This window comes from Pristis pectinata, chromosome 12 (assembly GCF_009764475.1).
Source record: "Pristis pectinata isolate sPriPec2 chromosome 12, sPriPec2.1.pri, whole genome shotgun sequence".
Lineage (NCBI taxonomy): Eukaryota > Metazoa > Chordata > Chondrichthyes > Rhinopristiformes > Pristidae > Pristis > Pristis pectinata.
In genome coordinates this window covers 38,986,207-39,002,672 of record NC_067416.1, presented here as the reverse complement: position 1 = coordinate 39,002,672, position 16,466 = coordinate 38,986,207, and the positions used below count along the sequence as shown (strand labels likewise).

The window sequence follows — 16,466 nt, the reverse complement described above, 5'->3', positions numbered from 1 at the left end:
CTTAAAGCAGGTATCACAGCATTATGGGAGTGTGCTGAAATACACAAATACATCATATAGAATTACAATTTTACTTCCGTCTTACTTTTCAACATTTCTCAAGAATAGAAACAGACTATAATGTGACATGTGATTTTGTGGAGGGGAAGGTTGCATTCCAAGAAAACAGTCCATAATTGCAATTTCCATAACATGAAACCATGTCATCTGCACATGCGTAGAGAAACTCAAGCTGAAATAGAAATAATTTTTTCTCCCCCCCCCCCCCCCCACCCCACACAACATAAATTCCAAAGGGAGCAAGTTCTATTCTGCAAGACAAATTTTTGGGTGGCGATTTGCAAATTCTGTAAGGGTGACTTTCTGTTACACGGGTGGCTATAATGCCAGGGTAGCCTGTAATTTAATGATCCAGAAATTTTCATCAGCACTTGCAGGGGCCCATTAATCAGTCACTGCACAGCAAGCCAACATCCAGCAGAGTCATGGGCCTGTGACCTGAAAATCCACGTCCAAGGAGTTGGGTATGAATGAGTGGATCAGGTTTACACAATGAAGCACCTCTCTTTTGGGCACTGTCACACAGGCCTGCAGAAAAGATGGATGTGGAACAGAAGGGTTGCTGGGCTTAAACAGATTGGATACCCTTGCCCAGTACAGACCCAAAGAGAGATTGCAAGTAAATAAATTAGAGGGGGCTTATCCAAGCTCTGGGCTGGGACATACTCAGGGAGGTCGCCTTCAAATCTCACCACTGAAAACATGGTAGGACCGACTACCCAAAACAGACATACTTCAGAACAATAGGACTCATTTCTTCTGGCAATGCAGTAAATGCATTTTACATGGGAAATGGCACTGGAAGTTCCACACATTAATGCAGAAAACAGCAGACCTTCACAAGTGCAGTTTATGACAGGAAGTGTCCATCCAAATTTCCAATCTTGTGTGACCCAACCAGAATGATCGTGTTCCATTCTGGAAGACATTGAGTTTCACAGGGGCAATTTTAGGGGGCTGAATTTTTTTGGCATTTATATTTATAGTGGAAATATTGTATTTACTGCATGTTACTATAAGAAAATGTGCAATTTCTCAGTTTGCTGAAGGTACACCTGATTCTCTGCAAGACATTCCTGACAGACTTCTAGATTATTACATCAGTGTCATGTGTGCTGCAGAACAGCTTCCTCTCACCCTAAGCTTCACCTCATCCAAAACTCCGCTGCCCATAATCCAATTGCTAAGGCACTAAAAACAACTTACTGGTGTTGAATTGCCAGGAATTTCCTTGGGTCAGTGGAGGTAAGAGAATCTCAGTCAGCTGGCTATAACATCGACCACTAACCAAGGTTTCCACCAATTTTTATTAAAGTTGCACTGACCAATTGGGATCACCCCCTCAAAGAAATCTGCTGACAAACAGTCATGCCTTTTGACCTTCATTCACTTACAGCTCCAATTAAAGCAAGATTGACATTACAACTCTGCAAAATGAAAATACGTTAAATTAATCTGCAGGAAGATCACATAAGCAAAGAGCACTTATACTACCCAGTTCCAATTTTTCAGTATTAGAGCAAAGATAGCTGGACCTTTATCATATTTTCATATCTACAATACATTCTGTTCTTCATGTAGACTAGAAGCAAATTAATAGAGAATTGAATTTGATATGAGAGGCCCACTCAAGTATGGCTAAAAAAACAAGCTGCTGGAGGAACTCAGCAGGTCAGACAGCATCTGTAGAGGGAAATGTTTTGGGTCGAGACCCTTCATCTGGACTGGAGCACTGAAGTATATGGTTATACTTAGAATTTTAAGCACAGAATTAACAAGTAACACAAAGTCAGCAGTGCAACAAGTGTATTTATTTACTGAGGTAGCAGTAGGTTTGCTTGCATTTCCTTAATTAAGACTGCCAATATTATGACAATTAGGTGCAAGACTTTCAAGTGCCAATGAAACACTAGATGCAACATTTTCAGATATGTATTAGCAGATCTCCCCTGGTGCTGCTCAGAGGTAGTTTGGGAGCCAAGGTACGTTTGTTCAGTTTAACTAATCAGTCCATTGTGTTTAAGGTCAATGCTCAATACTTCATGCTAATTGCAGTTGGTTATAAATTACTCAGGTCAATTTAGAGGTCAGTAAACTGCTCAGAAATTTCAGTTACTGGGTTAATAACTAGCTTTCTATATTACTATTAATATCATCTTCTAACAAAACCAAATATACAAAATCAAAATTTTCTGCTCTGCGTACACATGCTTGAGTGCCTGCGTTTGTGTGCATGTAGTGGGGGGGGGGGGGCATGCAAGGAAGGGATTTCCAGTTACTTTTGGCAGGGGATGGGTAGTGTAAGAATTTAGAGTCAAACCTCTTACTCTAGGACTCCTCTTCGTTGGCCACAATGCTTTACATTTTTGGGGCAAGCTGTGGGAGCATTTTCCCATCTAAACTGCTACATCAAAAACATCCCCAAGGTTATTGGCTAACCCAGAAATTCATCTTCCTTCCCCACGGTCTCCACAGGTTCAGAAGGAACTTCCAAGCTAACAGCTAATGTGAGATCACTGATCTTTACTGGAATAGGCATCAACTCCAAGTAGAATGGAGTACACTCCTCCACAGCCATGATTACTCCATTGACAGCAGAAAATGCAAAGGGCACTGAGATTCGGCTCTCTGCCAGAGACCACACCCTGGTTTACTATGGATAATATTCCTGCATTCATAAGACAATACGTCTTTGAGTACTGCTTACAGTTACAATATAAAAATAAGCAAACATTTCCTGTGTACTATAATACTTTGTCACATCCAAACATTGTGCAAGATAATTTTTAAAGAATAACCGTGTACAAACACAAACATCAGATGCAGGGTGCCCGGCTTCTCTAAGTTAGCCTTTATACGAACCAAGTGTTTATGTGACAGCAATTAAACTTTGCAGGCTGAAACAGTCACACCTACTTTTACATGAGATAATGCCCAATCTTCCAAAGCAGTGAATCCTCTGATTCACTGTTGATAGTTCCATAGGCAGCTTTCTGGTAATATTACCCACTGGATTGCTCACAGATTATATCCTGTTTTTAAAGGGGGAAAAAAGTATTATTTCATCGACTGTATTATTCTCCTGCTAAGGGGAAGCAATACCCCTTAAAGCAGCAAAATGTAATAAGGCTGCTTTCCTCAGGTCAACTGGAGACTCATTGCCCTTAGCAAAACCTTGGCATAATTAGAAATCGGATTTTCTTTCCCTCCATAATGCATGCAACTGCTGAAGTCATGTGGGAAATATTTTCTGCTGGTAGGCAGCTTTTTTTCTGGATATTGGAAAGTAATTGCTCTTGTCCTTGCTTAATTTTTTTTTCCAAAAAACCTAACAAATCTACTAACACATGCAGCTTTTGAGGAAAGCTCACTGGCCAGCAAATTCCTGGAAATCCCAGCTCTCCTGGGTTTGGGTGAAAGGAAACAAATTGGAAATGACTGGACCTCAATTGTTTTGTTTAAAAAAATGCTACTTGGTCGATAACAATAGATGCAGCTCAAAAGTGAAATAGACATCTATAGACTGACCTTTTACAGACATACTGTGAGCACATCCACAGTCTCAAAAGGTTTAATACTAGATGTAACAACAAACAATGATATGGTTTCCAACTAATGAAGAATCCCATAAATTTAACTTAAAACTAATACTGGACTCTACTTTTCTTATCTACTTATTCAATTTCCAATAAACTGCATAGAAGATTGGTCATGCACCACCAATCCAAAATTGATTTACTATGTCACACATTTCAAAACTGGTTTTGCTAGTACAAGTCGAACTTTGTGAACCAACTGAGACAAAGACTCATTTGTACATTTAGCAAATATACACCAACTTGTATGGCAGCTCATCAAAACAGCAGTTTAAGAGATGGACCCTGACTCTTAAAAGCCATTAGATTACTGGTTGCAGAACCAGAACAAACTGATACACTACTCTAAATGGGCCTTTTCAGCTGACTGGATTGTTGCTTTTCCTCATCTTTGTTACAAAATACAACTCTATTTTGGGTATGGGGCTGGCAGAAGCATTGAAATAAAAGCATCGCTATTGACAGGATCCAGTGCCACACAAGTGTAAAATCAGCAAGAGAAAAGAAAGGAAGGAATAATCATCTTAAAAGATGTTTTGGTCAGCCATTTCTGAAACACTGTTGCTTATTTTGGATCATTACTTACGGTGGATCATTATGTAGGGTGGATGGGAAAGAAGTGTACAGCAATCTTTACTTGCATCTTTAATGTGCATATTAAATATACCCCTCTAGAAGTAGAATGATATAAAATCCTTGCAAGCCCTGCGCCTTGGATGTGCCCCTTCAGGCTCCACGGATGCAATTGTTTATTTCTCACAGGTAATATAAACTAATAATGCAGACTTCTGCTGTTCATGGACAGAAACCAGTCAGCCAAAACCTTTAAATCCCTCTTAACTCCTGCTCATTATCGGAATGGGTTACAACTGATGAACGAACCTTTAGTTTCTTCATAACTTGCAAATGACTAAAATGCAAAGATTTGTCTTCACCAAAAGGTATTATCAAACGTTCAATATTTTTTTGACAAAATATATAGCGTAAAAATCACTTTAAAGCACAATTAATCAGACTTGTTTCACAATATGAATTAGATATTTATATTCCCCATAATTTCTTTAAAAATTTACATGAGTGACATGTTTTCCAAGTTGTTAAAACACAATTTTATTAAATTATAAACCTGTGATTTACAAAACTTAATTGTTTTATCTTTTTTTTAAACTGCACTACCATCAGGGAGGGCAAATCAGTGATCAGTATTATTTTAAGCAGGTCATTCTGTAAATTAAAATGCAACAGGTAAAAGGGAATGATCATTTGAAAATAAACACTGGTGATTTATCCACAATGTACCCATGCTCTTTCAATTCCTTTTTCAGTGCAAGATGTCAAAAAGAGTTGGTAGAAATGTCAGAATTGTGCTCCCTAGAGACACCTGCTGAATATTATATTGCATTACATGTGACAGTTGACATAGCAAAGCTGAAGGATAAATGTTGACAGAAAATCAGGGCCAAAAAGGTAAGAGAGAAAGAGAGACAGACAGTCGCAGATTCAGATGGATAACATTTTTGATACAGACCAATGATTATATAAAACCAGAAAATCAAACATTTTAAAAGATGACCTCACATTTATTTTTCCTTGCATGTCTAATAACATTAAACTCGCAACCCTAAAGAAGAACATCAATGACACAAAAACATCATAAATGTCATAACAGTTGAAAACAGCCAATGCCAAATTGCAAGCCATTAAATTCCACCAGACTCTCAGCAACTTCAATGAGAATATACACATCTGTTCAGTATCAACTGAACCTAAAATTGAATCAAAAGATAATAGGAATAAAGGGCTTTCCAATTAGAATTATGAGCTCAAAGAGAAAACAATGTAAATAAAATAATTACCAAGGTCAGCCTTTTCTTTTAACACATCCTTGAAACTGAGGCCACTGTTGAGGGTGCATTGTCTGTAGTGATGCAAGGTTTCCTTTTGTCCATTGATCCTCAGCTCCTTTCTCTTTGAGGGTTTCAGTGACACAGCCCCGAGGCCTCGTGTCCACGTGCTGAAATCTGAGCACGTCCATTTCATCAGGTCATCCAGCTTCACGACTACTTTCTCCGAAACAGCTACAACTTCATCCTGTAAACAGTACCAGGAAATTTAAATAAGACCTTGCTGATCTTTAATGGTGCGCAGTAGCTTCTTTTACATTTCAGACAATCGAGTTTTCAATTTACTTAGTTACACATATCACAACTATCTTGAAATATAATCTATTGATGACTTATTGATATTTAAGCCATTATCCAACTGTGTCGTTAGACAGAAACATGGAATTAAACTGCACAGGAGACCATTCAATTTGTCAGGTTTGTCTCAAGAAAAATTAGTCATAGTGCCCTGTTCTCCCAAAAGCTCAGCACTTTTTCCCCTTTCTAAATATTTATTCCCTATTGGAAGTTACTATTCAATTTATTTACACTGTCCTTTGAGGCAATGCATTCCAGATCATGACAATTTATTTCATTTGTTGAAACTAAAAAGTTGCTTCATCTCTTCCCTGGTTGTCATCCCAATTATATTAAACCTGTGCTTGTTTGTTACCAACACTCTTGTGTTATTCTTCAGCTGACAGAATGCACAAGTAGCCTGCTATCAGATACATGCAAATGGAATTGGTAATAAACCATCCAGAAGTTTACTAAAGCAGCTCTGATGACTTTCCTTCTAATCTTTCTCCATTTCTCTGGGAAGCCTCTACATGTCCACAACATGGCTGACCACAGAGATGAACTATTCTTAAGCATCATCTATTGGCTCATCAGGACAGTACGCTACAATTCTATATAATCAATTGTGCTAGGTCTTTCCTTCCACATTACCAGTTTACTGAGAATATTTATCTGAGAGGGAAAATGAGCTCAGAAAAACTGAAAGGGTAATGGCTCCAAATGAATATTCTATGAATCACTTAAAAGTAAAATCAGAAGTACAAAATTCCACTGACTGACTTTAAAAAAAATCAAATGCGAACACTTACATAAAAGATTCAACTAATTAACGTAATTAATATTTGTGCAATCTTAATGTCAATTATTCGTGGGATAGTTTGAGTTTTGCATTAATATGATTGATGTTTTAAAAGACATGGCACCAGAATGTTAAGGATTCCAAGTGTTCTGCACTGCCTTGTTATTTTTGTTTAAACCTTTGAGATCCTTTCTAGTCTTGAGAGTTAATACCTTTCTTTCATGCAACATAAATCATTTTCTGTAAATTTCTAACATGTCTCCATGATTATAAAGCTGAACTAGAAAAACACTGAAAGGAACATACTCAATGTTTGCATTTGTCATTAGAATAATCAAATTTATTTTAACCATACTTTGTGTGCTGCCACCACAAATAGCAAAGTGCTCAAATGGATTTGTACCAATTCACTTTAAATTTCAGCTTCCTCAAATTCTTCTGTTTCTTCCCCCCCAAATAATCCACATTCTCTATCCAACAATGAAATATATAGTTGAACATGCTGTAAATTATATGAAAATAAAGCTCTAAGTACACATTTATTGGTAATGAAACAATGTCAGCATTAGTTTGTGAAAATGTCTGCTTTATGCAAGAAACAAACAAAGGCATTTTACAGCTTTTGTAATCCATCTTGAAATCTTGTGTTGTTGGGTGATTTGTTCAAATTCTCCTTTACACATACTGCCTTGATGAACACATCTGTTAACTGTGTAGGCAGAAATGCTGTAATATGAGAATGTGAAAACAATCACTTTCCAAAGTTCATCAAATCAACTTCAATGCCAGAATTTCCAGATGCTTGCCCAAATATGATTTAGGATTGTATAGAGTATAAGCTTCTATCTGAAAAGTATCTCATGCCCAAAATCAGAGCTCATTTCCACCCCCCCTCCCCCCTGCTCCCATAATTACTTAGGTGGTTTAGTATAAAATTATAAAGTCCTCAGATACAAAGAAGGAAACAAAAATAACAGAATGTAAAGATTTATTAGTGGCTGTAAATTGTAAGGTTGAAGCGATTGCTTGATATAACAGATCCTACAAGAGACTTCTAAAATCACCAAACAACATTTTGCTATTTTTAGTGAAAACATCCAATATTCATCTTTTAGAAAAAGCAATAAAGTAATTATCTAGCATAATTTATAATTTTCAAGTAATATTACAGGAAATTGTCATAAAATACAAGTAAACTGTGTAATAAAATGCTGCTTACAGTTAGCAGTGAAATTGTATGCAATCATCCATATAATAATCTTAGTTAATGTATGGTTTGGTCTGTTCAACCCTTTGATAAAACAGCTACCAAAAGAAAGAAAATCTGTCATGCTGAGAATGTTTCAGTCTGTTGCCTCATGAGGTCAAAGAAAGAATTCCTCAGGTCAGAACAGATTAGTACACCTGCTTTGCTGTCTATTGAATTACTGACCTCGCAACATGAGAAATGATGCCTATAGGAATGAGAAAGCTCTTTATGTAAAGTGGCTATCTAGTAATTCATGTTCTTTAAAAAAAAAGACCTGCAGATTTTCAATTTTGTTCTTGTTCCAAATTCAATTAACAAAAAGCTCAATGAAAGAATGTTATAAATCTACATTAACATTTAGATTCTAACACTAAAGTTACATTGAGCATGAATGACAAATATGCATTTGGAACTGTAAATTGTACCACTCACTTTATGAATGATCCTAAAATGTACTCTCATTCCCACAATGATTTATTTCACCTGCAATAAAATTGTAATTTTCTTGTGCCTTGATTGCACGATGTTTTCTGAAAAATGCCATGTTTAGAACAAAGAGCATGGTAAAAATGTAATAACTGACCAAAAAATATATATTTATCATCCCATTTTCTTTTCATCTCCATTGTTGTCTCCAGACAGCACTTTTCCCAACTATCCAAACCACCACTTCAATTCCCATCTTAAAAAGTGAATACACTTCAAAAACCACTGTGTCTGAAGTTCTGATAGGCACTGTATTCTTCTTTCATGCTAGGCGATGAATGGCAATGCACTATTTAACCAAAGGAGTCTTCAGCACCAACTCTGGTCCTGCTCTCACCCAATGTAGCAGGGTCAATGCTGATGCTAAAGTGCTCAAAACATTTTATTTTCTCCTCTCTTGTTTAACAATCAAGGCCAGGAGCCTCCCAACTCCAAGTGGCTGACTTAGGACAGTCCAAGAGATAAAATTCTATACTATTTCATTTTATACAGATGTACTGTTCCAATGAACATGCCCTCTTTTTCCATTGCAAACCTGCCACAACTGCTCAAATGACAAGAACTTTAAGGCACATGAGAAGGCCTTTCAGCCCATCAGGCATTGGAAAATTTCTTCTCTATACAGATACCTACATTTCAGCCAGCATGGCATCTGTAACTTAAGCTGATAGTGCTGGAGAATGGAGCGGTCTGAACTTCAGCCTTGCTAGGATGAGCAGTGAACCTCCAGGCCAGATACATAAATCTATTCTCAATAATTGTTATCTATCCTGATTTGCTGGTACTAACTGATCTTGGCGATTTAGGATTTCTACTCCAGCCTTTCCCAAACCTCCAGCCCAAGGGTTCAAAAGGAAGGGGTACTGGGCTGTGGGAGTTCAAAATTGGTTGCAATTTGGACAAGAGTGGTATTGGAGGCATTTCATCAGGCTCCTGAAGTTTCTTAGTTCTTATGAAGGGTCCTGAACCCGAAATGTTTTCCTCTTTCTTCAGTTGCAACGTGTCCTGCAGAATTCTTCCAGCATTTCCTGTTTTTATTTCTGATTTCTAGTGAAAACGTCAAACCCAACTGCATGTTAATCTTTGGTATTTGTGTCATGTACCTCCTTGTTTATGACCTATTTTCATCAGCTCAGCAATTAAGGACTGATAATGCTGCCTCAACTAAAACCACTCATCACTGCAGCACCAGCATTATATTTTGCTCTTTTCATTTACAAGGAATTAAAAGCCATAAGATAACAAATCTTGCACTGACCGCCCAAATAATCCTTACACCTTTACATACAAACTTGGAAACATGCCAGAATGCTGACTTTAATCTGGATTGATGCCTGAAGAAATTTTTGAACTGATATTATACAAAATGATGTACTCTTAAAAGAACATTGTGTAACCTTTGAAACCCAGTCATCTCACAGTTAAAGTCAGCAATGAACTTCAAAAAGTAATTAGAGCCCTACTATTGAATTCACAGTACCATTAGAGGACAGAATAACTCAAAGAGTATTTGGTAACTGGAACCTAATTTAAAGAAGTCATATGCTTGGCACTGAAGTTTTACTTCCCCTCGACCAACTCCCCCCCCCCTTTTTCTTCCTGAACAAACAATCGTTTTATTTTTTTTCCCCTGAAAGCAAGCTTTTAAGACCTCTTTAAATTACCCATGCCAGCAGCAGAGTTAGGAGAGTATTTTTAACAAATGTTAAAATTCATTCCAAGGTATTTATTTTCCTGATACTTCCACCAGGCCAACTTATAGTCATAAAATATTACGACATTGCTCTCCAGTTTTAATTTATGCCATTATTTCCTCTCCTGTATTATATTTAAAAATTGCTTAAACATATCTTTAGTTACTGCCTCTGCAGTGACTGACCCACTTTAAAAATCAGCCTTGCCATGTAGGCAATGCTGCTTGCTAGATTTGAATTTTGAAGTAGACAAGTGACTCTTGGGGTGGGGGGGGGGGGGGGGGGGAAGGATATTGCTGTTTTCCTATTACTATATTCAAAACAGATGACATTATTCAAATAATTGGCACATTAAATGAAAAAGCCCATGATGCTCTCAGTATCAGAACAGTGCTTGTGAACATAAGAAATGCAAAACTTGGAAAAAATTGTTGCCAAAAATATACTGCAGTGTATTTCACAGATTTGCATAATTGTATTCATTATATCTGATCCCTCTGGGGAGTGGGACATTAATATACTGTACAGTGAAGATGAACCACAATTTATTCAGCTTTACTGGAATAGTTTGCCATTATTAATGCTGCATATTTATGCCAAATTTTAATATGCAGGCACAATTAGCATCTTATGATTCACAGCACAGCGACAAAAAGGTGGATTAGAGTTGAAATAGAAGGTAATTGTTCTGTGACAAATGGTCTTTTAAAAAAAATCTGAAAAGGAGCACACAATTGCAATCTATTAGAAAATCTTACTGCGTAGGAGTCCATTCATCCCCTACTGCCTGTGCCAGCTCTTTCAGAACTATCCTTTTAGTTTCACATTGCTTTCTCTTTCCCAACATCTTTTTTTTTTAAAAACTTTTCCAAGCATACATCCCATTTCTTTGTCAAATTTATTATAGAATCAGCTTCTGTCCCACCTTTTCAGGAAGTCTGTTCCAGATTATAATAATATTGTGTAAAGAAACATCTTTATTCTCTACCTCTCTGATTCTAGTGAATGCTGATTTCACAAATCTCACAGGTTCACTATGTTCTTTCTACTTCTCGCATCATCCTTTATTTGTGAAGTATCATCTTGTTGTAGTGACAGATTTTAGGATGGTAGCATATCTCATTAGATCCAAGGTTCTAATCCATTTGTCATCGATTGTTGTTTGTTTCCTAAGTTTGATTTGTACTTACGTGGTGGCTTGAAATCATAACCGAAAAACTTAAAATCCACAAAGATTCAAAGTGATGAGATGCAAATTCTTTTGTAAATTTACTATTGAAATTGTGCCATAAAACAACATACAAAGCATATGCTTGGGCATACAGTGCACAACAGCATAGGATTTTACATGGTACATATATTGCACACACATGCAGAGTGTATATACAATATGTATACCAGTTGCTCATAAATTTTGCAAGTGAGATACGTAGTTCATTTACTATTGAAATATGTCAGTATTCACATAAATCATTTCCATTCCATACAGTCCAAACCATTTATGGGGAATCCATCCATGATATAGAATGAAAAGGGTTACTGTTTCATGGTATTAAATCAACAAAATTTTGGCAACTGACATCTTTGAAAATGAAAATTTCTTAAAATGAGGAATAATCGATTTCCTGGAGGTTTCTAAATTTAGAAATTAATATGAAATGATAGGTCAATTAACTTGCAATTCCTATTCCCCAAGCAGAAAGCTGGTATAACATACAGGAGAATACAATATGAGATAGATGATAACCATCAATTCTGACAGGAACCATATGTACACAACACACCTATTAATATGTGACAACTGCGTTAACATATTAATGGGAGTCTCGTATTGAGCTCGCTGGAGCTTGGTGTAAGTTTCTCTGGGCAACTTGCCAAGGCTCAGGATCAGTGTGTGCGCGCTTGTTTCTGCTCCCTACTGCCGTTCTCTTTGCTAATGAATGACTAACTCTGGCCAGAAGGGAAATGACATCAGCGGCCGTGAAGTAAGACAGCATCTGGAAACTACAACCTGCTCCTACCCTCGCCGTGTTATTGTGAAGTACACAAGATATTTGCATAATTTCAGGTCTGTCCGTGGGAGTAAACTTCCAGCTCACAGCACTTCAACAGATGATACTGAGGCTTTCTGGGCGATATTAACTAGAAGTTAATCATTAACAACAGCACTTTGGTCCTTGACTCCGATATCAGAAATAGCAGATCAGCACAATCAACCGCAATACAAGAATCACACAGCGCATTTAAATATAGTACAATATATACAAGTTTATGTTAAAACAGCTGCCCATCGTTCCCAATCTACTTAAAATCACAATACGCCTTCCTACAATTTAGCTGAATAAACAACTATCAACCAGCAGGTTCGTGTTGAGAAAACTATGCACAACGAGCTCCGCTTTACTGCATTCAGCACGGAAGATGCAAAATGCTATTAAATTGTGGCATTTGCAGATATTCCACCCTGCATAATAAGCTAATCGCTTTCAGCTGCTTAAAATATACTGGAGGAGGGGGCGGATTTAGCCTGAAGTGCCACGGATCTGTTTCGTTATTTATTTTATTCTTTTTTTTCCAGATCACTAAACCGCGTCAAGTAATAAATTTCAAAAGCAAATAAGGAGGGGGGGGGGGTAATGAGAAGAGAGAGAGAGAGACAGCTGCACAGGAAAATTTAGACGGGGGAGGGGTAACAGAACTCTGGAGAAAGGTCACTAAGTGTTTTCAATAGTTTTTTTTAAACTAGCAACAATTAATTTAGTAATTATCGATCTGGAAAGAGAAACGAAGTAGATAAACAGGTCGAATATAACTAGATTGGATAGTAAGAGTAGCAGAGTGGTTAAAAGTCTTTTTCCTAATGTGTTCGGGGGAAAAAAGTAATACGAGGGATTAACTGCTTCTAAACCTGTTGCAAGATATGAAAAGGTAATTTGACACGCCAGTCTTTCAGAATGCACAATTAACTCCGACGTGCAGACAAGAGCTGTTTTCACGAGCACAACTAGTCGCCTGTAGTGTTTACAATCTATACTCTCTCGCCCCTATCAGGATACTGTAAAATGCAGTTTAAACGCTCCACTATTTACACGTCACGTTAAAGCAGTGCTTCCAATGCGTAACTGTTCATCATTGATTTTCACACACATCACTGCTATATTACAGACCAATCCAGTCCCCTACTGTCCTCCTAACGTATTTATATGGTAACTGAATCAGATTTCAGTTTTTTAAATAAAAAGTTATTTAAAGATTTGCGTCATTGCATGGAAAATTGTGTGAGGCTAGTTTCCTTGGCACGCTAAATATTTTTCTCTCTCATCTGAATGTGCTGTTTGGATGTTTACATGGAAAGAATCGGTTTTCACTACACACTGTAGAAACACGTCACATGCTGACAATCAAAAAAAAACTCGCCGCATCACATCTCTTGTGCGGAGATAGCTAGACAGAGAACCGGCTTTTCACTATTATTGTACCTGTCCCTCTTCACCCTGTTACACGCCTTCATAGAATAGCTTTGATCTCATCCCGTTTCGTAATTTCCGCCCTTTAGTCCATGCTAAATATTTTTAATCGCATTGTTCTCTTCCCCCCCCCCCCCCCAGCCTAAGAGAAATAGCTGAACATTACCCAACCGAACTAGAGGGAGGGTGCAAATATCAATTCCCTTTGCTTTTACACTATCCAAACAGATTCTATAAATATTCCTATTTGCTGTAAAGTTCATGTCTAGCAAATGCTAGTTTGTAAACGACAAAGTGCACAGCTCATATTTCAGAAGAAGGCAGCGACTAAAATACTGCAGTCAATTAAAAATGAATCAAACAAGAAAGTGGGGGTCATCACCTCTCCGTGGCCGATCGACCTTCCTTCGGGTGTATCTTCGGGGAGAAAGTAGAGTTTGGAACTCGACAAAAGTTGCTTGTTGTTTCTCTCTTCCCACAACAGCTGGAGTTCTGCTATGCAAATCGGAGCTCCTGGCTTACATCTTACAAAGAAAAAGTCTCCGAGGGAGAGGATTCTTGGTCTGCCTTCAAGACTGAATTTGAAAGCTTTGTAGAAAATGTAGGCTCCGTGTAAACCGCACGGAGAACCAACCCACTGCGAGGGAAAAAAAACACACACAACACAATTAATAATATATATAATTTCAGAAAATGAAACATGGGGGGAAATTTTGACTGGAACGGATTTTTTTCCTTTTTTAAAAAAAACAATCAAAATATGTTAGGAACAATTTCTGAAGAGCTTTAGGTCAGCTTTTTAAAATTATTTTTAAACTTTTACACCTTATTCACAAGTCAATTGAAGTCAGGCGGAGGTAAGGGTGCAGGCGGTGGAGAGGTTTGGAGGGCAGTGTGAGAATAATAGCAGAAAGCAGTTTAATACCTTGATTGAGTCCGTCTCCATATCGCCCTTCTCAATTGATTGAAGTCTACATTCTCCTCCAAAGTTGGCTTGAATGAATGTGCGAGGTCCTGGCAGCTCCAAGAATATTTCGTAGGAAGGTGCAGTGATGGTGCAATATGAAATTCATTTCCCTTCACCCAGCCAGATCCAATATGATCGCAATCTGCACCTAATTATTGCCCCTCCCCCCAAGTTTTGATGCCTCCTCCCCAAACTGCACCAAATGCCTGAAAGTCCTATTGTTTTCCTTCTGCAAAGTGATTTGTAACAGTGTATTCCCAACCTAAACGCGCTCGGAATTGCGATGCCGGCGGCTTTCCACGAGGGTAGAAATAGAACCAGGGCAGTGGACGGGAGCGGGCGACGGCCCGGATCACCCCCGGCCCGGTCGCCGACAAGTTTGAGGCGGGATTTCATTTTTCGCCTCGGTTTTTGTGAGCACCGGCCTCTACCGCCCTGCCAGGACCTGTGGCATGACGTCAGCGTGTGTATGAGAGGGAGAAGATTTCCTGCAGCGATCCCGGGCTCGCGCGCGTGCGGTCGCGGACGCGCCTCCGTGGCGCGGGCGGGTGCGCGCTGCTGGCAGCCGGGGACGGGAAGGCGATCCGAGCAAGTTCCAGTACACGTGCACAAATCGTGCACCTCCAGCCCGGGGGGGAAATCACGGCGGCGGGGTCGCGCACAGCCTGAAGGACGCGCATCCCTTCTTTTCCCTGGAACAGTTTTTGCAATTGATAAACACTGCAAACGGGCGAAGCTGGTGGGAGTCCCAGGTGTTGCCACTCCAGGGTTTAGATATTACATTGACGGCTTCTGCTCTGCATGCATAACATTATGGTTCTGGGTGGTGCCAGTGCTCAGGTGCATAGTTTGAATGGCATAGCCCCGGAAGATGCCAGAGCTGGGACGTCTGCATTGCATGGCTCCGGTTGCTGGGGGGCATGTACTGCATACCATGCTTCCGGGTTCGGACAGTTCTGGGGTTCATACTTTGCATTGCATGGCTCCAAACGGTACTGATAGTGGGGATGCATATATTGCATAGCATATTTCAGGATCCTGCCAGTGTTGGGCTGCACGGGTTGCATTGTGCGGCTGCGGTACTGGGGTAAATGCAACCTGAAAAGTTAGCCAGTCTCAGGTCTCGACCAGAATCTGCTGCCCTTTCCCCTTTGCTAGGCAGCTAGTCTCCCCGCTTGATTTTAATATTCACAACTCTGAAAGTCTGCTGCGCACATTGGATTTGCGTAACCCTGATTCGATGCAGAATTCGGTTAATAATTAATTATTTTCATTTTATCTGCAGTTATGGCAGGTTGCAGAAAACAGGATTTGGGGGTCCAAGGATGATGATTCCTAAAGTAGAAGGCGCGTACACTGTATTTGCGGTGTTGTACAATGACTGCGGTAAAACATCACGGTGCCTGCAGCGTAAATAGCTCATTGATGTTGCAGTCTATTTCTGTACCGCGAAAGCAGTGTTATTGTAACACAGGTATACGGTACGCACTGAAAGCTTTCGCAATCATGCGTTTTCTCTCAAGCTTCCACCACAACTGGTTAATTTCATGTTTCTTTTATGCTCCAACTTCTGGGTTATTTTAATGAGGTTTCATAGAACAACAAAATAAGTGATGACCTTCAAACTTGTGCATATGCTTTTTTTGGTGGGCGGGGAATTTTCCAGTATTCTGGACTTGCACAAACCTATTTCACGTCTTTTACAGTAATAATCACAGCTCGATGCAGAGATGAGATCCATTCTGGGCGAGTTTAGACAGTAAGGGGGCGGTAATGAGAAGTTTATTTAAACTTTCAGTAAGAAGTGTCCAATTTCAAACATCCACACAAACATGTCTAAAAATACATGAAAAGGCCCCAAGGAAATTTGCCACATTTACCTAAATAGTCAAAATGAAAATGTAATCTCGGGATATAATAAAAAGGAATTGAAATTTGCAGTATACAGCATTCCAAGTCATTGCT

At 38.8% G+C, this 16,466-nt stretch overlaps 1 protein-coding gene across 1 annotated transcript in view; it reads right to left on the bottom strand.

Annotated features, from left to right (window-relative positions):
* Nucleotides 1-14,887, bottom strand: part of arid5b (AT-rich interaction domain 5B) — a 119,602-nt gene extending 104,715 nt beyond the window's left edge. The window contains exons 1-3 of the mRNA XM_052027820.1: nucleotides 14,460-14,887; nucleotides 13,917-14,171; nucleotides 5,513-5,747 (exon numbers count right to left, since the gene is read on the bottom strand). Of these exons, the coding sequence (XP_051883780.1) occupies nucleotides 5,513-5,747; nucleotides 13,917-14,171; nucleotides 14,460-14,480 (511 nt within the window). The 5' untranslated portion in view covers nucleotides 14,481-14,887. The remainder of the gene's footprint in view (nucleotides 1-5,512; nucleotides 5,748-13,916; nucleotides 14,172-14,459) is intronic.
* Nucleotides 14,888-16,466: the final 1,579 nt, after the last annotated feature.